The 27,375-nt window shown below is 40.3% G+C and overlaps 1 protein-coding gene across 1 annotated transcript in view; it reads left to right on the top strand.

The window, feature by feature from the left end:
* Window positions 1-27,375, top strand: part of TDRD7 (tudor domain containing 7) — a 65,380-nt gene extending 38,005 nt beyond the window's left edge. Inside the window, exons 8-17 of the mRNA XM_003407847.3 lie at window positions 2,164-2,350; window positions 6,737-6,848; window positions 8,584-8,786; window positions 13,416-13,550; window positions 14,973-15,059; window positions 16,339-16,473; window positions 19,154-19,264; window positions 21,682-22,184; window positions 26,388-26,548; window positions 26,891-27,375. Coding sequence (XP_003407895.1) covers window positions 2,164-2,350; window positions 6,737-6,848; window positions 8,584-8,786; window positions 13,416-13,550; window positions 14,973-15,059; window positions 16,339-16,473; window positions 19,154-19,264; window positions 21,682-22,184; window positions 26,388-26,548; window positions 26,891-27,111 — 1,855 coding nt within the window. The 3' untranslated portion in view covers window positions 27,112-27,375. The remainder of the gene's footprint in view (window positions 1-2,163; window positions 2,351-6,736; window positions 6,849-8,583; window positions 8,787-13,415; window positions 13,551-14,972; window positions 15,060-16,338; window positions 16,474-19,153; window positions 19,265-21,681; window positions 22,185-26,387; window positions 26,549-26,890) is intronic.

Below are 27,375 nucleotides of genomic sequence, written 5' to 3'. Positions count from 1 at the left end.
TAGGCATTGCATGCAACCAAATCTCCTGCCTGTTGGATTTTGAGCAAAGTCAGAAATAGCAGCGCCTCACTCAAAGATAGGGATGCCCTGCTCAAAGATGGCGGCCAACACACCACTTTGAATGTGTGACACTCTGCACAGGCCTGCCAATAATCCAGTCTCACACATCAGGTTTCTGAAAGGGCTCACTATGCCTCTTCCGAGTCTCCCATTCCAGGACTTCAACCCGTAATTTTTCCCTTTCTAGTTATCGTTCCGGATCACCCAAATTGTAAAAATTTGGGTCTGTTCCAGTTTCACTTCGTCAGCCATGACAGAACTGGTTCAAACTGGTTCAAAGCCCTGGGCAGAACCCTCATGTCAAGCATTATGGGAATCTGTTATCTCTGGTCTCAAAAATTAACTGTGTAGAACTTTGGTTAATGACATTCCTGTATTAGCCTACACATTCTTTGCTTTGCTCAGATAATTTGGGGACAGTGTATGACCTCGTTCTTGCCACTCCCCACTATCACACCAACTGTGGCCTTACCCAAGCTGTGTAGCCATCCTTTTCTACTTGTCGCTGCAGCGAGCAGAAGCTGCCTGCCGATCCTAGGCTGCTTCTCGCCACCTTCCTCCTTCCCTGGCAGGAGCCTGTGCTAGGCATACTGCCAGATGGCAGCTGCAGCCCACCCTCCACCAGCTGAGCTCCCAGGGCTGCAGCAGCGCTTGTGAGGGAATGCATAGGGAGCCCGTGGGACTCTGGGTCCCAGGAGATGGGCATTTGGGCAGAGTTGTAGGCCTCTTGGAGACTTCAGAGCCAAGAGTACAGCTGCATTCCAAGCAGTGCTTTAGCATTTGTGAGGCCCAGTACACTTAAATGATAGCTTATGACAGCCTCTACAGCTGTTTCTGGAGTGAATAATATGAGTGTAATATTTGGTTTTAAAAGAGCTATTGCCTCAAAAGAGATCCCCTTTCCCTTTTGTGAAGGACTTTTTAAAGCCTTTTTAGTCTTTTTAAAGAATTTTTTTCTAGTAATCAGATTGGCTGTGGCATCTTCTGCCCTGCTGGTAGTTACCAAGAGTGCATGAAAATGCTCTTAAAAAATAGTTTCTTAAAGGTCTGTATGGCCACCTGGGGCCTTGGGTAGAAACCAGAACAATGCAAAGAACGTTGTTGTAATCTCTGCAGCCTCCCTCCCGTACCCATCTCCCTGTCCAGGTGGTGCCAGTGCTGTTAGAGCACAGGCTTCTAGCTAAAGAGCTGTCATTTTATGAGCCCCCTACTTGATTTGCACAGCCTTACATCTGGAAGGAGGTGCTTGATGGAAATGTCTGTGAGGACTGAAGGGCAAAAAAAAACAGTAGCTTTTTTGTGGCAGGAAGGAAAATGGTATGTTTTGGTAGCATGAGCTGGGACAAGGTGGCTGCAGTTGTCAACAGTAGAAAGTTATAGACAGGGATAGGAGCAAATTGGAAAAAAAAAAAAAAAACACTTCTCAGAAAACATGCAGTTTTAGAGGCATTTGCCTAGAGCCTGAGTTAATGTCTTTTAAGGGTGTCAGAACACAACATTTTGCTGTAACTTGTTCTAATTTGTACAATAAGTTGGGAGAGTTGCCACATGGTTGTTTTAGAGTGTGTTTAAAGGCTTTGTTTTTCTCTAGTAAAATTTCAGTACTTTTCAAAGTTTGATCCTTGTTCAGACCAGCTTTAGGGCAAAACTATCCGCTAGATTCTTTTAGTAATCTACAAGGATTTCCAGCAGCCTTAGTCAAAATTTAGTTTGAGCTTTGCCAATCTGGCCTCCGTTGATGCGTCCTTTTTCCATCATGTCTTCCTCTCTTCCCTTTCCTTGAGTCCTTTCTCAGCCTAGTTCTTGCTGAAGACAGTCACGATGACTGCTGTGTTACGCCTTCTAGTTCTCTGGTTCACGGTCGAACGTTTACTCTATTGTGTGGTGTGGTGGACCTCTGTCGTGTTTTGCATGATCTCCACAATACTCTTTCTTAGTCAACATATGTTTACTGAATACATGCTGTCTTCCCTGTCGATACAAGGAAGTCTGGGGCTGGCGCCAAAGATGGCAGTAGAGAAAATGGAGTTACACCAATGAATCCCTATAGTTTTCCTCCTTCTGGGTTCCTTCATTTGTGTTCTCTTCCCTTAACCAATTCAGGTATGTGGGAAAAGACTATTCTGCTGCTCAAGAATTAATGGAAGATGAGATGAAGGAATACTACAGTAAGAACCCTAAGGTTGCACCAGTTCAGGCTGTACACATTGGGCATTTGCTGGCAGTAAATGCCGAAGAAGACGCTTGGTTACGGGCACAGATCATCTCAGCAGAGGACAACAAAATAAAGGCAAGCACTGCTTACCTTGTCATAGCATAAACAAGGCAAACACCGTACAGGTTTTTAAATGTAAATGTTGCTTTTAATATTGTGTCCTTTTAAACTGTAATTTTCTCTGGAAATAGAAAAGATAATAGCTGTATAAACTTGTCCCTGTCAGCTTTTAAGTCATGGATGGTCATATTGTCTCAGAGTTTTAGAAAAAAAATTTTTTTCTCCATGGGAGTTGCCATAACCCACGATCTGATCAGGAGAAGGTATTTCTTCTCATTCCTGAGGGATAAATGATAAATATTGCTCAGAGCTCTGTGGGCCTCTCATCAAGGTTGGTACTATGGAGTGAGAGAAGCAATTCAGATCAGAGAAGACATTCTTTCTCTCCTGCAGCCAGCTGACGAGAAACCTGAGTAGGACTTAGGTCTGTGTCTAAGAGCTCCTGCTGAGTGTTGCCCTCTCAGTCCTCTTCAAAAGGTCAGAGGGCTTTTTCGCCATTTTCTCCATCAGCGGACTCTAAGAGTTCCATACTTGACCACATCCCGGGGGATCAGCCTCTGCGCTGTTGCCTCTTCTTTCTCTCAGTGCAGAGGATGAGAACCAGACTCTCTTGCCCACAAGGCACAGTCTTCCTGAGATCAGTGGTGCCTTAGGGCTTTGGAGCTCCCCAGATAACAACACAGGAGGTTCACATTAGCTCTGTCTCTTTTTAATGTGTCGCTTCTTCCTTTCTTGGTGAAAGCTGTGTGTTTATCTGGAATTTTCATTTCTGAATCATGAGGCCGCCTCTTGAATCTTCCCTGTTTACCCCTTCACAGCAGAGAGGCTGCTACATGGAGGATTTTGCAGGGGAAGGTGTCTTGATGAAGATGTCTGCCCTTCCCCAAAGGAAAATGTGCTACAAGAGTTTGGCTCATTTCCACCCGTCTTGATAGGAAAGACACTGTATAGGAGAAGGGTGTCCCTCGTTGCCCAGTTTTAGTCTCTCCCCACTTACACAGAAGGGAAACATGTCTTGGCGTTTCCTCTAGATTTTGCCTGCAGGGAAATCCACTTCTATTTCTGCAGCCTCTGTTCTGTAGGACTAAACCCTATTCTATTCAATGTGCCAGCCTCAGCCCCTAGCCAAACTAACTAGTCCCTGAGCCCAGGCTTAACTTCATCAGTTACGGTCCATTGAAACCCCTGCCCTCAAGCACAATTTAGGGAGATCAAAAAAGGATGCAATGCTGCTGTTCCTTAACCAGTTTTTTCTGTAGGAGAGGCCTTGACTACTCCCCCTGCCCTGCCAAGAAGTGAGCCCACCTCATCTACCCAGCTGCCCTTAGCCATTCACAAAGGAATTTCAGAAATTCATTAACCAAATGTATAGAGATACAACTTGTAAGCAATTTGACAGGACTTTAAAAATCAAAAACTTGCAAAGAGTTTGGTAGTTTATAAATTTAAACCCTTGTCATATGACCCCTAAGTAGTTACCCTGGCAAATGAAGACTGTCCACAAAAAAGACTTGTACACATGTGTTTGTAGCAGCCTTATTAATTGCTCAAACTGGAAACAACCCAGATGTTCACCAACAGGTAAAAATATGAAGAAATTATGGTTTCTCTACATAATGGAATACTGTTCAGCAAAAAAAAAAAGAACTGCTGATATATGTAATGACATGGATAAATCTCACAGACTATGTGGAGTGAAAGAAGCCAGCATACTGTGTCCTTCCATTTAAATGACATCTTAAGAACAGGCAAAAATTCATCTGTAGTAATAGTAATCAGATCAGTGGTTGCCTGGGACAGGAGCTGGAGGGGGGTTAATTACAGAGGGGCAAGAGGGAACATTCTGGGATGGTGGAAATGGTTTCTGTCTTCATTTTTCACTGTTCTAGGGCAGAGGACAAGACAGACAAGTCATTGTTCTCAAGATGCTTATATTCTAGTGAGAAGAGACAGGTAATAAACTAGTGACCAATAAACAGACAACTTATGTACAAAAAAGGAAATAACCAGGGTGTTGTGATAGCAAATACCTTGGAAGGAAGGAGCCGGCAAGGCAATGTCATCGCCTTTATATGTTTTAAAGATCAGTCTAGTAGCTGTGTGCAGAATGGATTATAGTAGGGCAAAGAAGGAAAGTAAGATCAGTTAGTTGGCTATTGCAATAGCCGGTTTCCTGTAGACTGAATCAGGGTGTCAGTAGTGGAGATGGAGCTAATGGGGGCAGATTCAGGATATGGAGATAATGGGGTAGATCCAGGATATACATTGGATGTGGGGGGTAAGCAAAAGAGAAGACTCAAAATGGCTGCTGGATTTGGGCTTGAACAACTGAGTGTTGAAATTAGGAAGTTGAGAAGAATAGGTATGGGAGTGAATCGAATTTAGTAGAACCTGTTAGGTTGGAGAATATCAGATTCCACATGATGAGTTTGGAGCTCAGGAAGAAGTCAGTACTGGGGATACATCGGGCTGGGAGGTATCAGCATATAGGTGCTGTTTGAAATCATGGGACTAGATATGATCACCTAGGGAAAAAAATACAGATGGAGAAGAGAAGAGGGCCCAGGATGAAGCCCTGGAACACTTCAGCATTTATGTCTTGGGCAAAGGAGGAGCAAAGCAGACTGCAAGAGTGGCTGAAGAAGAAGGAAAGCCAAGTGGGTGATGTCAGGGAACCCAGAAGCAATGTCTCACACAGGAGGGAGCAGACCGCTGTGTCATTGCTGCAGAGAGTTGTAGGGTGGTTATTAGAAATTAAGAAGATAGCTCGGTATCTTGTATGGTAGTGAGCTTGTAAGACAACAGTATCTGTAGCAGTTCTTCTGGCCTTGATCTTGAAGTAACCCATGAAGCTGACAGATTATTCCTCCCTTTATTTGGAGAAACCCCAGCCTCTTAGCAATGGTTTAGTTTCTCTTGAATTGTGCTATGCCTGGCAAAAGTAAAAGATTTCCACCCTGTTTTCTACTTGTCAGATCCTCGGTGAGTATGGGAAACAGGAAAAGGATCCCTGACAAACATGTTGTCATTCCCTGATGTTGGTGCCTGTTGGCCTGACCCAGCTCTGTATCCTAGGGATGTCTGCTGGGTATTCTCAGATGGTACTGGGAGACTTACGGCCACTTGATGGCACCAGAGAACCAGGAATGGACTGGGACCAGCCGCTAGGTTGTGAGTCAGCTTGTGCTGATCTCAGCATTAGTGAGAGAAGCTGTACTGAGTCCTCACAGAGTGAAAGGCACAGGGTGGAGTGTGATGAGAGTCACACTGGGAAATCCACCTGGAAGTGTTTAGCTGCCTAACAAATATGTGATGCAGTGATTAAAAAGAAGGAAAGAAAAGGGAAAAAAGCGACAAACATTACAGAAACCCTTTGAGGATTTTGGAGCAGTTATTCTTTAGTCCTTGTTATGCTAAGAATACCTTCTGAATTTCCCGGGAGTCATGGTTCCACATATTATGTCCTTTATCAAACCATGTATCCGCATTTTGTGTTTGGGAAGAGTAGAATCCGAGCTGCAGGTGGTGATAGCTATTAAAGGAAACAAAAGCTGCCTGACTCTTGAGGCCTGTGAAAACAGCAGGTGTCAATTTGGGAGAGAGAAATGGGCTTGTGTGCTTGAATGGCTGGCTGCCTGGCATGAGGACCCGGGCCCTGCAGGAGTCTTGAGTCAAGGTGTGAACTGTAGGAAATGGTCTTTTCCAACATGGATATGCAGGCCTCACAGACCCTCTTATCAAATGTGCCTTCTTTTTAGACTAATGCTCTGTTCACAAAGGCAGTTGATGGTCTCTCTGTCTCTTCTTGTGTCCTTAGAGTTTTTGTTTGTGTGTTTAGTACCAGACCCTTGGCCTAGCTTAGAGGAGGCCATCACAAATGCTGCTTTGGGGGATTTAGAATCTGATAAATACCACCAGAGTGATGCCTCCTCCAGAAACAAATACTGCTGCGCAAGGAATGGCTGGAAGCGTGAAACCAAGAAAGAGTAAAATGATGCAGGCGTGATATTAATGAAGGTGGGGTGGTCAGGGCTGGCAGAACCAAACAGTGTGCCTGTGAGAAACTGGCATTGACAGGGCATCACAGTTGAGCACAGTCTTACCCTTGTTCTTCCTATGGGCAAAGGGATGCAGTAGAGGAATGGACCCCACAAGTCAAGGGTCCTGGTTTCCTGTGACCCAGCCCCAGCCTTTCATTTCTGGGTTAAGTAGGGTTCACCTCTCTTGGCATTTTCCAGGGAGCTGTGGTGCCCTACACTTGGGAAAAAAGCAGTGGTCCCACTTTAAAATGCTGATTATGGAATACAATGGAATCAATTAAATATATCAAATAGTATTTTTTATAAAGAAGTGAAGATAGAAAAATTTATTTGAACCTAAACATTGTTTTTTTATCATTAGGTATGCTATGTTGACTATGGTTTTAGTGAAAATATTGAAAAGAGCAAAGCATACAGATTGAATCCTAAGTTCTGTTCACTCCCATTTCAGGCTACAAAGTGCAAGCTAGCAGGTAAGAGGAATTTTTTTAAAGCTTTCTCTGCCTTGATAAGTTATGAGCATTGTACTTTGGATGGCTAAATACTAAAATGAACTAGGTATAAATACATGTTTAATGAATTACAAAATGTCATTATTATAAAAACGTGGTCCTATTGGACATCTTAAAAGTTTTTCTTAGTTCTGGCTGATAAAGGCCCTGTATCATGGGATTTGACCAGTTTGAATCATTTGTTTGATTGTGTCGTGAGGTGGCTCTCAGCTGCCTTTCTACTGAGATGGACTCTGTGGGCAGTGCTTACAAGTAGCATACCTGATGCACCCAAGCTCAAGTTCAGCTGTAGGTCATGTGCAGTTTCTGCCACAGTTGATATATCACCGTTCTTTTTTTTTCTTCCTTAAGGAAGAATAGAGGAATGCACATGTGTGAGAATGACATTATAGGGATAACGGGACACAGTGGTCTTGTTAATGAGAAAAGGCATTGGAATATGCATCATACCAGGAGAGCTTGAGCTAAACTCAGCAAATGGCCATCATTCTTTCTTGAAAAGTAGCCCTGTGAAGGAATTCCTCCTTCCCAGCAAGGATGATGAGTCCTTATGTTGGAGGAGCTGGGTTTGTCTCCATCTGTAAGATAAATCTCAAGTAATTTTATAAGCCTTTTAGGAACGCATAGGAGTTGGTTTTGAAAAGAACATATCAAGAGCACAGGATGAGATTTAGGGGGTTGAAACGAAAGGTTTGAGAAAAGCTATAAAGTTGCATGTCTGGAGAACAGAACAAGAGAAGAGTAGCTTACAAAGTGTGAATTTTAGCTTGTGGATTTAAAGGAGAAAAATACAGAAACAGGCATTTTAGTACCATTGGGGAAATGATGAACTAGTTCTAATCAGCTTAGTAGATTAACAGAGTAATTTTCAAAGAATTTTAAATAGTACTTGAACTAGAATAAAATTCATTTAATACTTGTATCACGTTAAACATTTAATCTTTCTTTGATAAATTGGAACGTTATTTGGTGTCCTCAAGGTCATCATTCTGTACTTTTAAAAAAGGAAAGAAAGAAAAAAGTGTATATCTCAATTTCCAATAAATGTTCATTTTATAAGAAAAACACAGTTGTAGATATTGGAAAATGAAAAAAGTCAAGGATAGGCTCTTGGATTTTAGGAAGAAAAAGACAAATATGTGACTGGCAGATATAACTGATTGATAGCTTTTTATACATATTAGTCTTTTGTTTTAAATATGTATGTGTGTATATAAAATAAAGGCTGCTTCTCCTGGGGTGGAATTTCTGATTGATCACCAACTTTTCTTCTTGTTTGGAATCACCTGCTTTAGTGCAGTCATTCAAAAAGTTTTTTTTAAACCTAAGGGAGCCCTGGTGGTACAGTGGTTAAAGTGCCCAACTGCTAACTGAAAGGTCGGTGGTTTGAACCTACCAGCTGCTCCATGGGAAGAAGACGTAGCAGTCTGCTTCCATAACGATTTACAGCCTTGGAAACTCTGTGGGGCAGCTCTACTCTGTCCTGTAGGGTTGCTGTGAGTGGGAATCAACAGCAGTGGGTTTGGTTTGGGGAAGGGTAGACAATGTAAGGAAGATTATGAAACAAAGCTTCCATTTCAAATCGAAAACTTTTGTAGTCGATTCCTAATTGTATAATGAAGAGTCAAAACAGAAAAATCAGTTTATCCATCTGAAAATGATTTCTTTAGAAATTAAAATACTTAATATTTTTCAGGATTGGAAGTTCTAAGTGATGACCCTGACTTAGTGAAGGTGGTTGAATCTTTAACTTGTGGAAAGATCTTTGCAGTGGAAATACTCGACAAAGGTGACATTCCACTTGTTGTTCTGTATGATACCTCAGGAGAAGATGATATCAATATCAATGCCACCTGCCTAAAGGCCATATGTGACAAGTCGCTAGAAGTTCACCTTCAGGTACCACCGTGATCATTATCAGCATCTGTTGCACATATTGTATGAAGGATAGCCATCAGAAAAGAATGTTATAAACCTTAGACTAACAATTGTACAGTGTCTTAACTAAAAAATGTATATCTTATGTTATTGGGTTTGAAGTTATCCTTATATTTATAATAAATTCTGAACTTAAAAGACAGTGAGGTTACAAAACTAATATTCATAAAACAACAATTTTTTTTTATGCAGATAGTAACCAATTAGAACATACACTTGAGGAAAAAAATCTCATGGGCAATAATTGCAAACATAAAATATCTAGAAATAAGAATGTACTTAGAAAATTTTAAAACTTAGACACACCAAAACAAATTTGAATAAATAGAAAAACATCTAGTTTTCAGCTGAATACAAATACAAATTCTTTCCCAAATTAATCAATCAATTTAATTATGATCATGAAACTCCGAATTTTGGGGGTTTTTTTTGGAATTTGACGAAATGATTCTAAAATTCTTCTGAAAGAACAATGTAAGTATACAAAGGCTGCCGAAAAACTTTGAAAAACTAAAGTATTGAAAGGAAACCAGTCTTAACTAAAAATTAAAATATGGAATAAAGCATCAGTAGTTAAAACAATATGGAAGAAGCCCAGGAATAGAAAGAGGTATTAATGAAACAGAATAGTTTAGAAATGTTTCAGATGTAGAACATATACACGCACTCTTCACTTATCGACTGTCTCATTATCCAACATTGCCCATTTCAGACAGCAGTAAAAAATTTACTATCTGACTATAATTTGCACACTAATGAGGCGGCAGACATGGCCACGATGGCTGCAAAGTGTCCCGTTCCTTGAGGAGGGTCTCTGGGGGCCTCTGGGAAGCTAGGCCACACTGCCCTGTGTCCTCCACTCCATCCTGCCAGTGGGGGTGCCACGTCCACCTGCCCTCCCTGTGGCCATGGCCTCTGGGCAGACATGCAGGCCACACCTGTTCTGGGTTCCCAGCTCCTATGTAGCCTGAGGTCCTGCAGCTCAAAATTGCTGTAGGGTAGAAGGAAGGAAGGAAAGAGGCACCAGAGAGGGTGTTTGGAAGAAATGTGTGCAAACTTAATGACATCCTAAAGTGAGCCAAACCGGACCTGGCTCCCAGCACCCTCACCCTCATAGGAAGCCCCAAGCCTCAGTGACTGATCAGTCTGGGAGGGCAGAGCAGGGTCCTGGATCGTGAACGCAGAGCTAGCAGGGGTAGGAGTGGAGCCCTGGAGGTGGCTCCTCAAGGGAAGCTCTGGCCCAGCACAGGAGGAAGGTAAAGTGGTTGAGCCGTGGGCCCTCCAGTCACACAGCCCAGCTATATCCAGCTTTGTCTTCTCCAAGCCTCCTTTTCTGCAGAAAAATAATCCATAACTGGATGACTCATCACAGTGACAAGCACATCAGTAAATCTTAGCTGTTATTATTTCTGTAATCATATTTTCTAAGTAAAAAAAAGCAGACAAATGGATGGTCTCAAAACAGAAAAAAAAAAAAAAAAAACTCCATTTTTACATAACACTGATTTTCACACAATGGCCAGGTCTTTGGAACCTAACTGTGTCAATAAGTAAGGAGTGAGCATAGTGTATGCTAAAGATGGTGTAACAGGTTAAGTAGAGAATTTAGGGGTTATTCAACAAATTTTTTTCAACAAATAGTGTTAGAACAACTGGCTAGCCATTTGGGAAAAATAATTTTTATTTATACCAAGAATAAATTCTAGGTGGATCAAATACTTAAATATGAAACTATCAAAGAAAGCATAGGTGTAGAGCATTATATTCTTAGGCACGCAAAGAGTGTTCTGAGTATGACCTGGAATCAAAAAGACGTAAAGGGAAAGCGATATATTTGATTGTATGGAAGTGCACCTTGTCTAAAGCAAAGCAAAGAACACCATAAGCAAAAAATTCAAAGCTGTTGTTTTGAAAAAGATTTGTAACACATATAACAGAGGATGGTTTTCCTTAATATGTAAAGAGTTCTTTCAGCTCAATAATAAAACTGTGAATAGGTCAGCGGGACAGTGGTTCTCCAAGTGTAGTCCAGGGGCCACATTATTTGCCTTTTCTCACTGTCTCATGAGTGTACAAGGGCGGTTTCCAGAGGCTGCGTGACATATGACATCGCAACAGACTGAATATCTGCAGAAGCAGATATGAGAATCTACTTGCCTTCTATTAAGTTAGGCATTAAAGATATTTCCAAAAATGTAAAACAATGACACTCTTCTCACTTTTTTTTAAAGTTATTTTAAACAATAGACTGTTAACATGTAATAGGTTTATTTTTATTTTAAATAAATTTATAAATATTTAAAATTTTTCTCTTAATTTCAAATGTGGTAAGTATTGATAGACATATTTCACATAAACAAAAGCTCTCCAGGTTTCTTAATAATTTTTAAGAATGTAAAGGGGTCCTAAGATGTTTGAGAACGACTGTAATAGAAAAATGAGCAAAGGATATAAAGAGGCAGCTCACAAAAGAATATGGTACAGATAGCCAGTAAATATGTGAAATGTGTATGAAAATGTACTCAATCATGATACGTTATAAATGACATATATAAGCACTAAAAACCTTAATTTAAAAAATTGCAAAAGAACTAAGCAAGCAATCAATCATAAATTGGTAATTAGTATATGGAAAAACATTCCAACCTCATTAGTCATTGAGGAAATGTGATATACCTTTTTGCCCACCAAATTAGCCAAGGTTTATAATATGGTAATCTGTCCTAATAAGGGAGCATTACTAGTGAAAGTATAACCAAAACCAAACTCATTGCTGTCGAGCTGATTCCAACTGATAGCAACCCTGTAGGACTGCGTAGAACTGTACCACAGGGTTTCCAAGGCCGTAAGTCTTTACAGAAACAGACTACCACGTCTCTCCAGTGGAGCAGCTCGTAGGTTCCGGCAGCCGAGTTTTTGGTTAACAGCTGAACACTTACCGGCTGCACCACCAGGGCTCCGCAGTGGAGGTATAAGTTAATGCAGATCTTTCTGGTAGACAGTGTGGCAGTACGGATGAAGCAGCTTTAAAATGCGCTTTATCTTTTACCCAGCAATGTCTTTGCTAGGCATCTTTCCCAAGGAAATAGAAATGTGGAAAAAAAATGTGTATGCTAAACATTTTAGATGGATTGCTTTTGTATTGAGAAAAAAAGCGGGGGTGGGGGGGAGGCTAGGAAGGGAAAAAACACCAAAACATTAATAGTAATTGTTTATTAGGAAATTATTAGGAATTATTTATTAAGAATTCCTGGTATATGCCCTACATTAAGCATATATTCATTTTATGTGGAATTTCTTTGCAAGGACAATGTTGCTGCTGTTGTGTGTCGCTGAGTCAATTCCGACTCATAGCAACCTTATAGGACAGGGTAGGACTGCCCCAGAGGGTTTCCTAGGCTGTAATCTTTACAGGAGTAGGTCCCCAGGTCGTCTCTGCTGTGGAGCGGTTGGAGGGTTCCAACCACTGACCTTTTGGTTAGCAGCCGAGCGCTTAACCACTGTGCCACGAGAGCTGCAAGAATAATAGGAGAGGGTAATATAAAAAATAGGAAAATTAAATCCATAAAGATGTTTATACTGTATTAGCTTAAAAATTTTTAAGTATCAAGAATACAGATGCCCCCAAAGAGGGAAACCTTTGAATAAATTACAGAGCGTGCACTCTACAGAAGAGGATGAAACATGAAAATGATCATTTTAAAGACTTACACAACACTGAGAAAATATTTTCTTTAATAAGTAGAACAACGCTGAGTTGTCTTTATATTACGATTTGAACCAGAATGGCTAAAATTAAACATTTACTGTGGTTACAATTTTTAAAAAATTACTAAAACTCATGTGGCTTATGGACCTATAATAGACCGATTGATTCTGTTAATGCTGCAAAGATATGGTTTACATAATAATGTATTTTAATAAGTGGAGAAAAAATAAACCAAAGTTAAAGCTGCTCTTAGCCTTTCAGATAATGGGGATATGGTAATACATTAATACATGCAACATGTCTGTTTTGTGCCTGACAGATAATAGCAGATATTCCTTTTGGAAAGAGAGGGATCCAGATCAGTTCTTTAGATTTAAGTTATGAATTTCATTCTATCTTATCTGTCCTCCAACAATGAGTTCCTGGGTGCTGTAAATAGTTAACTCGTTAAGCTGCTAACTGACAAGGTTGGCAGTTTGAACTCATTCAGAAGAAAGGCCTGGCAGTCTACTTCTGACAGATCAGCCGTTGAAATCCCTGAGAAGCGCAGTTCTACTCTGATACACGTGGGTGTGCCCTAAGTTGGAATCAACTCGATGGTAGCTGATTTTTATCCTCCAACTTGCATGTGTTAAAATGCAAATCTTGTAATGAAAAGAACCTCATTGGACTTTTTGGAAGGGTGAGAGATTTTGAAGTAAAATATATTGAGATCTACCTGGTAAGATATTTTGAGAGAAATGGGAGGACGTAGTCATTCAAGGTTAAAAAAAAAATGTGGCCATTCCTCTTAAAATATCTTAGGTAGGTGAGCACTCCATTCTCTTCCCAAACATTTTCGCTGTCTTTAACTTTACCAGTGTATCCCTTGTTTGTTCCAGGTGGATGCCATGTACACAAGTGTCAAAGTGACCAATATTTGCTCTGATGGAACACTGTACTGCCAGGTGCCTTGTAAGGGTCTGAACAAACTCAACGACCTTCTACATAAGATAGAGGACTACTTCCATTGTAAGGTGTGACGGGGCATCATCTACCTCTAACATTAGCTCTAAGATTGCAAACTAGAGTGGTTCACTAAATTGCATAAATATGAGTAATTTTTATATAGTTTGAGGTAGCCTTTCTGGAATACCAGGTAAGAACATCAAACGTCAAAGCTTAAGGAAAAAAAAAATCCTTCTTTGAGCTCTGAGTCTTACTAGCTCTGTGGCCTCGGTTTTTGCACTGTAAAAGGAGGATAATAATAGTGTGTACTCATACGGTGATTGTGAGGGTTTGTTGTAAGATTGCTTAGCCCAGTGCCTGGCACAAAGTAAGTGCTCAGCAATTGGTAAATCTGCAAGCATCTGATGAGCCTGCAAGCCAGCTGGCCCTTCTGCCTCAGCAAAGGAGAAACCCTGGAACTTACGAGAAGGAGAAAGCCATTCTTAATTCTGCCCTCATCTTCTCAGGCTTCACTCCCCAAGTTCTTTATGGTCCCTGAAAACCTGCCACCTTGGTAAATGTGCTTCTGCAGTTTACATTGAATTAATAATTTCTTTACCCCTTAATTCTACTATTATTTTCTGAATCGGTATCTGTAAGGGTTTGCTTTATTTTAAATTCTAAGGTGGTTTCCTTTACCTCCGTTAGGACATTACAGTCGTAATCTAGAATATATCTTGATTTCCCCCAGTGGCGAAAGTCTAATGCTCCTTCAACCCCCACCCTCTCATCCTTGGAAGTGAGATTTTCCCTTTAACCTACAAAGTACATTGGCACCTCTTGGCATTGCTGTTCAGCTTTGTACTTTAGCTGTTTGGATACTTCCCTCACTAGAGTGTAGGCTTCGTGAGGGCAGGAACTGTGTCTTACCAATTTTTATATCTCTTACAGTACCTAATCTAGTGTGTTACATAGAAAGAGTATTTAAATTTATTGGGCAAATCAAGTTAATTCTGTATTCAGACAGACCATCGTCTGGAGTTGAGGCATTGGATCTATGGCTTTGCCGCTGTCTGCATTACAGATGTCATATATGTGTTCCACGGTCATTACTTAAGTCTAATTTATTTATCTTGGAGAAATCTGAGATGTCCAAGAGAGGCTGACTCCAGTGACTCATTTGCATGGATGTCCTTACAGCCTGTGGTGGTGAAAAGCCTCTTGATATTTCCTGGTGCAGGTAACCCGCGTTGAGCTGTGGCCTGTGGGGAGAGTAGTGCTCCTCACCCTGCACTTGTGCAACCATGAGCAGGTCCCCAGCAGAAGAGGATGAAGACCTACAGCCGCCATTTGTTGGCGCTCTTCTTGGAGGGAAGAGGCTTGCCTGGAAGTTCTGTAACATTCTGCTTAAACAGTCTGCTTGTGCTACAGCTACCTGTGTGTTTTTTAATGGTCTAGCAATACGCTCTTTGCTAAGAGTAATAAAAATATCATGCATTTCTGTGTTGTAGCACATGACCTCCGAATACTTCATTTCATTACCCTTCTGTGGGAAAATCTGCCTCTTCCATTGCAAAGGAAAATGGTCACGAGTAGAGGTAAAATAAATCATTTAACTTTATTTTTTTAAACTTATTATAAAATATTTCAGACAAACATACAAGGTTTTTAAAAAATGGAATAAGTCCCCACATGCTCATCACTGGTTTAAGAAATAAAACATGACTCATATGGTTGAGGCTCCCTGCTTGCATCTCCTTTCTTCTGCCACCAACCCCTAAGAGAACTACTAATATGCATATAATGACATATAGTAAAGGAATAAATAGATAAATGAATATACGTAAAAGTGCCCCATAGGGTTTCCAAGGAGCGGCTGGTGGATTTGAACTGCTGACCTTTTGGTTAGCAGCTGTAGCTCTTAACCACTTTGCCACCAGGGCTCCATGGGGCAGTAGGAAGTGGCTTTTTTTTTTTTTGCTGTATATGACTTCCGTGCCTAGACTGACCCAGTCCATCTTGACAGTCCCTGTCTTGAAGACACCACCGTTCTTGTGGTGGCATTTAATGCAGTTGTAGGTTTAAAACCCTCTTACAAATGACCGATTCGATGGGGCTGTATTTGGCCAGTGTAATCACATTCAGTGATGGCAGATATCACAGTGACTCATTAAGGGAAGTTATGGACACTTAAACGTACACCTAGAGTCTTGTATTGTGATGTTGTCATCATGGATGTAAATCATTTTATTACAGGTAGGTAATTACTGCTCTGACTCAGTGTGTCAGTTTCCCATTTTCAGACTGTTAATTTGGACTTATTTTACCTCCGTATAACTTTCTGAGTTTCGTTTCTTTCAATTAAGACAAGCGATGAAATTATCATTAGGTTTTCTAATGAAGCTATAGCATACCAAAATGCAGTATCTATCTACAAGTAAAATCTGTCTCTAAATTACCTCTGTTCTTTATCTCCTCATTGCTAAGACAATAGTTTTTTCTCACATTTTAATATTTTGAAGAACAAGCTTTATCTTCTAATCAGGAATATGTAAAAACGTGTTAATTTTTTACTAATAGTATTCTAGAGTTAAGGAAATAGTACTGCTATATATATGAGTTTTATTTATTATTGTTATTAGTTTATTACTGATTATTACTGATTAAGTGAATTAACAACTAGATGTTGAAATCAGTTCTACTCTTAAAAGAATATCTTTCCAGTAAACAAATCTATCTTAAAATTAGGGAAACCTTAACGCTAATAGTCTTTGTTACTCTTTATATGCAATTTAGAGTTGTACAAAATGTAATTGCACAGAAGTGTTTGGTCTTTTGGAGATGCTAATAAATTAGCCAGCGCTTGTCTTGTTTCAGATCACAAACGTTCACAGTAGCCGGGCTCTCGATGTTCAGTTCCTGGACTCTGGTACCGTAACATCTGTGAAGGTGTCAGAGCTCCGGGAAATCCCACCGCGGTTCCTCCAAGAAATGATTGCCATACCACCGCAGGTACTTAATGGCACAAGGCTAGGTTAGCAGATCTGCTGGGAGAGATTTGGATGCATCTGTAATCGTTTTGTGAGATGCCCCCGGAGTTTTGTTCTCATTAGTGATTGGAATCCTAGTTTTTAAGAAAATCAGAAACTGTCTAAATGCGGTTGTTCACTGGTTTTCAGAAGTGGAAGTTGGCTGATGTAGTAAGACAGCCAAGAGTACAGAATATTGTTTGATAAATGTTTGTTTTCAAGCAGTTACACTATGTTTTAGCTAGAGGTTCTGTTTTAATAATTAGATGACAATACTGATTCCTACACAGTTCCAATGTATTGTATGTAAATATTTACTTCCAGAGTTCTTATTTCAATTAGGTAACCATCCCTTTGGAAATCTGTTTTTATTTAATCATTTTCTTTTATGATTCTATCCCCACAGATAAAAGATAGTAAAAAAAAATTCAGTATGCCTGCAATACTAATTGCAGATTTAGTGGGCTCGACAGCACTGGGTTTTTTTTTTCTCTGATTTTAGTAACTTTGAATTATTTTGAGTCAATCAGAATTGTAAGACCTGCTTCCCATGTTTAGGAGAAGTAGATTTTGTACAGAAATTAATACCTTTTTAAAAAAATAAAATTGCTTATTATTCTTTAGTTTCAAGAGGCCCCCTGGCTTATATTTGCCAGAAGGCATTTTATGCCATTAAAAGTCAGTGAGAAAAAAAGTAGTTGATCATAATTACCGTGGCTTTTATAATTTCTCTCACTCCGTTTCCGCTTGCCTTTTCAAACAGTGACTGTCACAGAACAGCTGTTTAACTTGTGCTCAAGCACATTTTTAAAGTCATCCTTACTTCGTTGTTGATCAGCCACAACACTGAGAATGGATAGACCCTTAAGTGCTGTTGTTGTTGTCAGTTGCTGTTGAGTTGTCTCTGACTCGTGGTGACCCCATGTGTCACTCAGACTGAATTACACCGTTGGCCTTTGTGTCCCCTTGTTAGAACACCTACCCAGGCCAGCCGTGCCTAGAAAGGGCTCTCTGGGCCGGGGAGGAAGAGGGGACCTTTTCCGCTGCTTCGGACTGCCTGAAATTCACCGAATAGTACCTTCCTTGTGCTACGGCATAAAAAGCCATGAAGAAATTATTAATCTCATCTAGATTTGTTACTTGATAGATGCGAGGACTCTTGGGGAACCCTAACAGCCAGCTAGCCCAGTCCTTTGGCTGACAACCTCCCTGCCAAGAGGTCTAAGTCAGAAGTATCAAAGTGATGGGCCATAGACTCAAACTGACTCATAGGTATTGGTTTTTGGTTCTCACAGTGTTTTAAAAATGTGAATTAGTTGCCAAAATTTAAAAATCAGAAAACTTCACACCAAAATTCCTACTTCTAGCTTCTCTTGACAAATTAGAAGATGTGATCTTATGTAGTACTCTTCCAATGGGCAAAGACCGCTCCACAGGAGCTTTGGAAATGGCTGTCTACAGGGCCTATACACTCCAGTGTGCTGGCCCCATCTGGCCCACCTCACTCCGTCCATTACCTTCCTGGCCTCTGAGGTATTGCCTGCCTGGCCCCTGCAGGTATTAGTGGGCTCTCTCTTTTCTAAGTGACCTCTTTCCCACCGAGAAAGGTGCCATATCCAGGGATCGTAGTGGAGACCTGGAGCCCCTGAAGGAGGAGAGTTCACAGAGGGAGTTCACAGAAGGGGCTCAGAGGGGAAAGGAGGAATCCTGGAAGTAGATTTTATCTCCTTCACAAAATTGCCTCCATCAATTATAAAGGCTAACGTGAGGGTGAGGGGAGTCCCTGAGGTCATCTTTCAGTCTCTGCTCTCGCCATTCCACCAAGAGCTTGTGCAGTGATGGTTGGATGGGAGAAAATCGGGTTTTTGGGTATCTGTGGATTTTAGTTTTTCTTACCTTTCTTGGAGCGCTGGTGGCACAGTGGTTAAAGCAGTAGACTGCTAACTGAAAGGTTGGCAGTTTGAACCCACCAGCCACTCCTTGGGAGAAAGATTTGGCGGTCAGCTTCCCTAAAGATTTACAGCCTTGGAAACCCTATGGAGCAGTTCAGCCCTGTCTTATAAGGTCACAGTGAGTCAGAATCAGTTCGACAGTGATGGGTTTTTTGGTTTACCTTTCTTAATTCATTACAGCCTCCTTCCAAATGTGAGCATGATGCCTGATACCCACAGGGTGCTCAGGAAATGCTGATTAAGCCTCCAACAAGATTTTTACAGCAGGAGTCAAGTGTGATCCAAATGACATTTCATTGTTTTGAGTTTGGCTTAGAGGGGAGACCCAGAACTCAGCTCAGCCCTGTCACTTTGCAACTCTGTGATCTTACATCAGTTAGTCTGAGTCTGTTTCACCATCCATAAAATGGGATTAGAACACCGTCTTGCAAAAGTGTTGTAGGGCAAGAAGTACATGAAGTACCTGGTACAAGTCCTAGTTCATAATAGTATGAACTATGTGAAGTAAAGATAATAGCAGTAATATAAATAGGGCCAGGAACACAGCAGATGCTCAAATCTGAGGGCTGTGATTGTTGTTATTAGCTACTTCTCTTGTTTGTTCTCTGTCTTGGCAACATCCAACTTGGAAAAAAAAATAATGTTGACATTACTCATAAGTACTTATTTTAAGATGGTATGTTTTTGCCTTCCATTATGTTTTCTTTTCAGGCTATAAAGTGCTGTTTAGCAGATCTTCCACAGTCTATTGGCATGTGGACACCAGATGCTGTGCTTTGGCTAAGAGACTCTGTTTTGAATTGCTCGGACTGTAGCATAAAGGTTAGTTATTTTACTGATTCTGATACATGTAGAACGGGAGCTGGCAGCCAGAAGGGCTCATTTGGTTTTTGTGAAAGAATTTTTTCCTGTTATAAACTGAGGCTTTCACATCTGTAACGTTTTTATAGTCAAGAGATTGGATAGATGTATAGTTATATTTCATGGCTTAATTGTTTTTTATTTAAGAAGTTATCTTGTTTCTCCAGTATTATCTTTAATCCCTTTATATGTGTATTTTTTTTTCCATTATTAAAAGGAAGCAGAAATGTCTTCTACTCCTGTCTGTACAGAGGGGTCACATATCTCCTGATAAATATTTTTAAAAATTATTTAAATAACCCCTCTATTTTTTTTTTTTTTTTTTCTGAAGTAGAATGGATTGTAAACTAGTGAGTTTCTGATCTTGGCTTTTGCTTGTTTTTTTTTAAGTTTATTTAAACTGCTTTACTTATTTTGCTGGATTCTGTTTCTTTTTCTGCATTTCTGCATCTTCATCTCAAAGACGTTCATATTTTCAAGAATAGAATGTAACAAGCTGTTTTGTCTGTTGTTAACAGATGCAAATGGTGTTACCACTTTATATAAGCTTTTAACAATGAGATATCCTTGAGAAGGATCTTCCTGAGGATCTTTAAATTATTCAAGTTCACATTGATTTTCCTGTCTTCATTCTCTTCTAGAGTTTATCATGTATAATTACACACTTAATTATATGTACCATTTTATATTATTGTTCCATTGTCCTATGATAATATTGTTTTCTCACCTACTTTTTAAGCTCCTAAAGCCAGGGTATTGGGTTCTCAATAAAAATACTTTTTAACTGGTTGATTTTTTAAATCGTACTCCTGTATCATAAATATCAAAATTAACGGCCAGTATTTCAAAAGATGTGTTGCATTGGGCAAATCTGCTGCAAAAGACCTCTTTAAAGTGTTGAAAAGCAAAGATGTCACCTTGAAGACTAAGGTGCGCCTGATCTAGGCCATGGTATTTTCAATTCCTCATATGCATGTGAAAGCTGGCCAGTGAATACGGAGGACCAAAGAAGAATCGATGCCTTTGAATTATGGTGTTGGTGAAGAATATTGAATATACTATGGACTGCCAAAAGAACAAACAAATCTGTCTTGGAAGAAGTATAGCCAGAATGCTCCTTAGAAGCAAGGATGGCAGGGACTACATTTCACATACTTTCGAGGGATCAGTCCTTGGAGAAGGATTTCATACTTGGTAAGGTAGAGGGTCAGTGAAAGAGAGGAAGACCTTCGATGAGATGGATTGACACAGTGGCTGCAACAGTGGGCTCAAGCATAACAATGATTGTGAGGATGGCACAGGACTGGGCAGCACTTTCTTCTGTTGTGCATAGGGCCGCTATGAGTTCGAACCGACTTGACGGCATCTAACAACAACAACAGTATTTCATTGCCAATTCGAAGGATAAGTTTGAATAGATTCATCTTACTGGGAAGAAATGAAGTAAATGATTGCGGATGGGTTGCCTTGCTGGTGTCTCCCCCTCTTCATGCCTGTGTTCCTGCCTTTCACTTCTAGCCCTATATGATAAAAGATGTGGCTAGAAGTGTCTCACTTTTGACATTCCTAAGATAAACCAGAAGAGCTGATGAGAAGAATTAAGTCACCTAACCCCTTGGGACACAGCAGTTCTAAAGTGCAATCCTAATTGCCCGTATCTTCCTTTATTCAATGTATGGTCTTCTCATACAAACACTCACCCCTCTGTAGAAACAGCAGAGGTAGCTAGGTAGTCAAAAGGTCTCCTGGGTAAAGGGGGCAGAGCTGTAAAGGAGCTCTCTTTCTCTTTTTTCTCCCCAGGCCTCTCTTCCCCTGTGAAATTGGGAAGGGGAGGTGTGGGGTGAGGAGAGATACTAGGACTGAACAGGGAAATTGGACCAGAGGTCCCAACCATGTGGTGGATGTCAAGGCTTTTTACTTTCCTTCCCAGTCTGTGGGCACACCAGCCCTAAACAGAACTGTTGACACACATTCTGCCATTACTATGATTATTTTTCATTGTTGAGGTTGGGTGATAAGCACATGGGTGTTCATTATACTCTTCTTTTACCTTGAGGTTTAAAATGTCATCAGTGTTTTTTTTAATCCTGATACATAGAATCATTTTCTCAGTGATAATGGCCTCTAACAAGAGACAGTTACTAGGTATTCTCAGAGTTTTAAAGGTTAGTACTTGTTTCATTTCTGTAAGGTTGCTGCTGTTTTCTAGACTACTTTGACTTAAAAACTTATTCATTGCCTAAAGCTATGGTTGATAATTCATCTTACCTTAAATGAATTTTAGGCTTTCTTCAAATTACTGTATTTTAATAGTGAAGATTTATATGTAAGATTAATTTTATAACTTGGATTTCTTAAATTGTTTTTGTTTTCCAAAGGTTACAAAAGTGGATGAAATCAAAGGGATTACATATATTTATTTATTTACCCCTAAGAATTTCCCTGATCCTCACCGCAGTATTAATCGCCAGATTACGAACGCAGACTTGTGGAAGCATCAGAAGGATGTGTTTCTGAGTGCCATATCCAGTGGAGCGGGCTCTCCCAACAGCAAAAATGGCAACACCCCTGTGTCAGGCAGTACTGGAGAGGGTTTCAGAAAGAGCCTCAGTGATACCATCAAAAAGTCCGTGGTGGACCAGCCCAGCCCTTCCTCCGAGGAAGAACTGCCACCTCCTGTCCAGTTGTCGAAACCAGGGGAACACATGGATGTGTACGTGCCTGTGGCCTGTCACCCAGGGTACTTTGTCATCCAGCCTTGGCAAGAGATACATAAGTTGGAAGTTCTGATGGAGGAGATGATTCTATATTACAGTGTGTCTGAAGAACGCCACGTAGCCCTGGAAAAAGACCAAGTGTATGCTGCCAAAGTGGAAAATAAGTAGGTCCTCGGAGAAAGCATTTTATTCTACTCCTAAGAAAAATGTGTAGAATGATGATACCAAGAGTCCTTAATCCTCGCAGGGGGACTTTGAACTACACACATGGGAATTTTCAATGTGAAACTGACCAATGAATTGTCCAGTTTTCTTAATTTTTAAAATTATGTCATTTATCTAAAAATCTAGTAATTACCCTGTGAAAACCTAATTTTACCTAAACTGAAGTTTTAAATTTTTTCTACTTCTCTATTAGAAAATATTAGAAAAATATTTTTATTCAGAAAATAATCAGGCTTTTAAAATTTTTTAATGACTTTGTTTTAAAAATAAGATGTTTATTGTAGAAAATAGAAAGTACAGAAAAGTATAAGAAAGAAAATTAAAATCAGCAGTCAGACATAACTTGTTAAATGTATTTCAGTTTTTTCTGTGCATATTTATATAATTGGGATATAATTATTATATATAATTTTGTACCTGCTTTTTTCACGTAATGTTATACTGTGAACATTTTTCCAGCGATAAAATTTCTTCATAAGCATTTTTAATGCCTAATATTCCATCATATGGAGAAATCATAACTTACATATCATTCTCTCTTGTTCTTTAGGGTTTTTTCCCCACATTTTTCACTATTATAAATAATGTTGAACATAAATATTTGCACCTCTGATTATTTACTTATGGGATAGATTCCAAGGAGAGAAAGTACTTGTTTAAGGTTACACAATTCATGATACATGTTGTCAGTTGCCTCCCTGAGCACTTGTGTTACCATTTATAAGGTGCAACAATGCATATGTCACTGCCCTTTGGCCTCTGGACAGGGAGGACCGTATTCCTTACATCTGTTTAGCACATGAGCCTGTTTTTCATTTTTTCACTTTTGGATCCCCCGCCTCTGCTCCCTAGAGCCCCTCTCAGTGTGTGGTGTTTCCATCCCAGGGAAGCCAAGCCCTCAGCAATCCGCTCTACACTCAGGCCACGAAAACTCAAAAGATGGCACAACTTTCCCCATCCTGTCCTTTTTGCCAGCTTTCTTAGGGGAAATGAACAGGCTTATTTCGTTGATGCTGAACACAAAGAATTGTCCCTCTCTGTCCTCTCCCCCCGCCCCACACACACTGTCTCTCCCTCTCTCTCTTTCTCCTTCTCTCCCTCCTTCCCTCTCTCCATCCCTCCTTCCTTCCCTCCCTCCCTCCTTTCCTTCTTCCCTCCCTCTCTCCCTCCCTCCCTTTCTCTCCCTCTCTCTCCCTCCCTTCTTCCCTCCCTCTCTCCCTCCCAATCTCAGTTTAAAGGGTAAAACTGCTTATTTGTATATAAAATGTTTTAATTCTTGCTTCAGATAGCAAACAGGCACTTAAAAATTTTGTCAGTTTCATGGGAGAAAATATCTAACTTTTAACTCTGAAATATGGAAAGTATAGTATAACTTTCTCATTTTGCAAAACATTCAACTTGTATGTTGTAAGCGTCTCATTAAAAAAAAATTTTTTTTTTGCTATGTCATGTTATTTACAACCTTAGGCATAGTTTTAATTCAATATGGGAACATTATTTGTATTAAATTTGCCTCAATCAGAGCTATTTGTAGGATAATTTAATCAGTTAAAACCAAACTAAAGTTAACTTTATTATCTGGGGGCAGATAAATGAGATTAATCCAGCAGGGCCTGGGGAAGTCATACCTGGAGGAAGCAGGGAGAAGTTATGTTTGGAAAGAAAACCCATAAACTAGAGGCCTGGAGTCTGGAGCTTCAGACTCCTGCTCCACCCTCCATGGACTTGAACAGCTCCGCCCCAGTTAATTTGTACCCAGATAATCGAGGGATGTCTTATATACTAAGAATGGTTTGTTCTTTTTTTCTTTTTTTAAAGTTCATGAGCTGAATCAATATAAGTGTTTAGAGCTTCTGTCTTGCTTAAGACTCAGGAGTATTTCCTAAACTTTACATAAACCTTGTCCCCCAGTATGATAAATTAAGATTTAGGAATTTCAGATGCATTTTTTATTACAGTGGTTTCCAGCCCTATCTTAGCATAAGACTAACCTGGAAAACCTACTACAAATACAGATTCCCAGTCTTCACTTGGACATCCTGAGGCTGGATCTCTGGGTAGAGCCCTGGAAACTGTTTTTAACACTCACCAGGTGATTCACAGGCAGCTTTCCACTGAAATTATAATTAAGTCAAAACTAAAGACTTTATTTAAGCTATTATTTTTGAAAGTTGAAAGCAACATTGAAGTACAACACATAAGTCCTCTGATGGCTGTCTCCTCGTTGATCTGTGCCTCTTATGTATGGACTAAAAGCACAGACTACCATTGTTTTGCCCTGTACAGTTTAATGGTGACGCTATCAGTGGAAACCAAAGGTTTTCATCTCCTTTCGCACTTACACAAATTAGCAACTTGCACCAAACTGGCATTTTCACATAGGAAAATTTCTCTTCAGTTTGGTCTGAAGTTCTTATTTGCACAGCTTATCTTCATTTTAATACTAATAATAATAGCTCCCATTTGCCAAGTGCCTGTTACATGCCAAGTAATGTGCTAGGCACTTTTCTACATTATTTCAGCGGGTAAATTAATATTAAATATTACACACAAGGTACCTGAGGCACAGAGAGGTTAAATAAAGAGCCTAGGGTGACACAGCTGAAAAATGGCTCAGGTGGGACTCTTGACCCGAAAAGCTCATATACTTTTTATGTGCCTTGCTGTGTCTTTGGAAACCCTGGTTGCATAGTGGTTAAGAGCTACAGCTGCTAACCAAATGGTTGGCAGTTTGAATCCACCAGGTGCTCCTTGGAAACTCTATGGGGCAGTTCTACTCAGTCCTACAGGGTCGCTATGAGTCGGAATCTACTCGACGGCAGTGGGTTTGTTGCTGTATCTTCATAGCTAATTGCTTGCTGCACCTGTGGCATATTTGAAGGCTTCTGGAGTTCCCCAGAAGCCCCCAATCACATACAACTTTTAAAGTTAGCCTCTTGGTAGATTTCTCACTGGGTTCACCCTACAGCAGCTGTGCGAGTTTCCTGTACCCGTTCTCTGCTAGGTGTGCGCTGGCTGCAGAATTGGTCCAGTCTGGGCAACCTTCACCCAATGACGTGTTGCAGTAAGAGGCCTGCTGTTTAGTATGGCGCTGGGCTTGGGGCTGATAAACCTGTTTCAAGGTAGCTGGGCCTGCCACTGTGGTAGAGCTGGACTCCCACCATTCAGGAGCAGACACTGCCTCCATAGCCACATTGCTTTCAGACAGTGTGAACAATCTTCTTGCCTTAGTGTGATAACATTCTTTAACAATGTAATCAAGGCTGTAGGACTTTAAAATAGCCCTTCATATCTTACCTTTGAAGTCTAGGCTTTTCTTATTTTGATGATGTTGATGTAGGCCCCGAGGGGAAAATTATATTCGTGTGAATTTCTTTGTGGCATCTTGAGCTCTGGATCTGAAATCATGCTCCTTTCTCTCCCCCTACTCGCCTTTCCCCCATATTCCTCTACCCTTTCCACGTTCTTTATTTTAGGTGGTGGGTTAGATTTTGCACTTTATTTTGCTTTCTGATGTCCTTGGCATAATTAAAATGGTCAACTTTGCGTTCACAACCTTTTGTAATCTCTCCCCAGTCTGCTTTCCCAGTCTGGCTTTCTCTTCCATTCCTCCATACATTCTGCCTTTCAGGTGTCCCGGAGTGTTTGCTGGGTTCTAAAACGCCAAGCCTTTCCAGTCTTACGTGCTTTTTTTCTCATGTAGTTCTTCAGTCTGGCCTGGTCCTGTTTGCCCACCTCTTTCCATCTTCCAACATGAGCCATGTGCCAAACACGTAGCCATTTTCTGTCTCCCAGGTCAAGTCTCCTGGCTTTGTCCTGATTGTCTTCAATGACATGTTTCATTCTCTTTACTGTGTGTTTGGTAGTTTATGTGTCAGACTCCTTCACTAGCTCCATGAGACCCATGAAAGTCTATTGAGTGAACAAATCCCATCAAATGAACCAGCGGCAAAGGAGAGAGTAGTAACCTTTGAAAAAAAGAAGTAGCAATCTCATTAAAAACTTCTCTAACAGTATAGTTTTATGTTTTGATAATCATCATTCGCATTAACTATTCTTTTTATCATAAAATGTTACTTAGCCTTAAGGCAGGTATTAACTGTGTGTGTTTTGTTTTCCTTTTTAATTCAATACACATCTAGGTGGCACAGAGTGCTTTTAAAAGGAGTCTTGACCAATGGACTGGTATCCGTTTATGAGCTGGACTACGGCAAGCACGAATTAGTCAACATAAGAAAAGTACAGCCCCTAGTGGACATATTCCGAAAGCTGCCCTTCCAAGCAGTCACAGCTCAGCTCGCAGGTAATTTCTGTGGAGTCTGAACTCACGCTGTCATGCTGTCCTGGATGCTAAGCCAGTGCTGAACCATTGATCTGTTAAGAATTCTTCCCCCCTCCCCACACCACAGAAATCATCCTGACCATAATGGAAATTTTATTTCCATTTTATAACACAGCATTAAATCTCAAATGAAACTTGTATCTGTAGGTAAATGTTTACAGAAGCGACTCCATTCAGAGTAGATAAACTACAAGCTGGACTGTTGGAAGATTGTTTAGCAATTAACACAAGTAGTTTTCCAGCATAACAGATCTGAGAAAGGCTTGTCTGACCCCTCTCTTGTACTCCCTGTCTTTCTCTCAGGAGTGAAGTGCAGCCAGTGGTCTGAGGAGGCTTCGATGGTATTTCGAAATCACGTGGAGAAGAAACCTCTGGTGGCACTGGTGCAGACGGTTATTGAAAACACTAACCCTTGGGACCGGAAAGTCGTGGTCTATTTAGTGGACACATCGCTGCCAGACACTGATATCTGGATTCACGACTTCATGTCAGAGTATCTGGTAGAGCTTTCAAAAGTTAATTAAGCGCTGCTTTCTGAGAGCTTAACAACTAATTCAGATTTTTTTAGCAATAACGAAATGTAGTAGGCTTAAAAAAAATCTTATCTCCGCTGTATGGCTCTGATGCTTGTTTGTGGGGGATTGAAGAGAATATGCTTATGTTTAATGAAAGATATTTAATAACAAGTTTTGTTTTAACAGAGTTGGCTTTTCAAAGAAAATTGCTCTTGAATTATTACTGTAATATTAGAATAAAAATGTTTATCAGTGTAAAAACTGGCTCCCTCG

Source organism: Loxodonta africana, chromosome 9 (assembly GCF_030014295.1).
Source record: "Loxodonta africana isolate mLoxAfr1 chromosome 9, mLoxAfr1.hap2, whole genome shotgun sequence".
Lineage (NCBI taxonomy): Eukaryota > Metazoa > Chordata > Mammalia > Proboscidea > Elephantidae > Loxodonta > Loxodonta africana.
The sequence above is the reverse complement of the archived record's forward strand: the minus strand, read 5'-3'. Positions and strand labels throughout refer to the sequence as shown.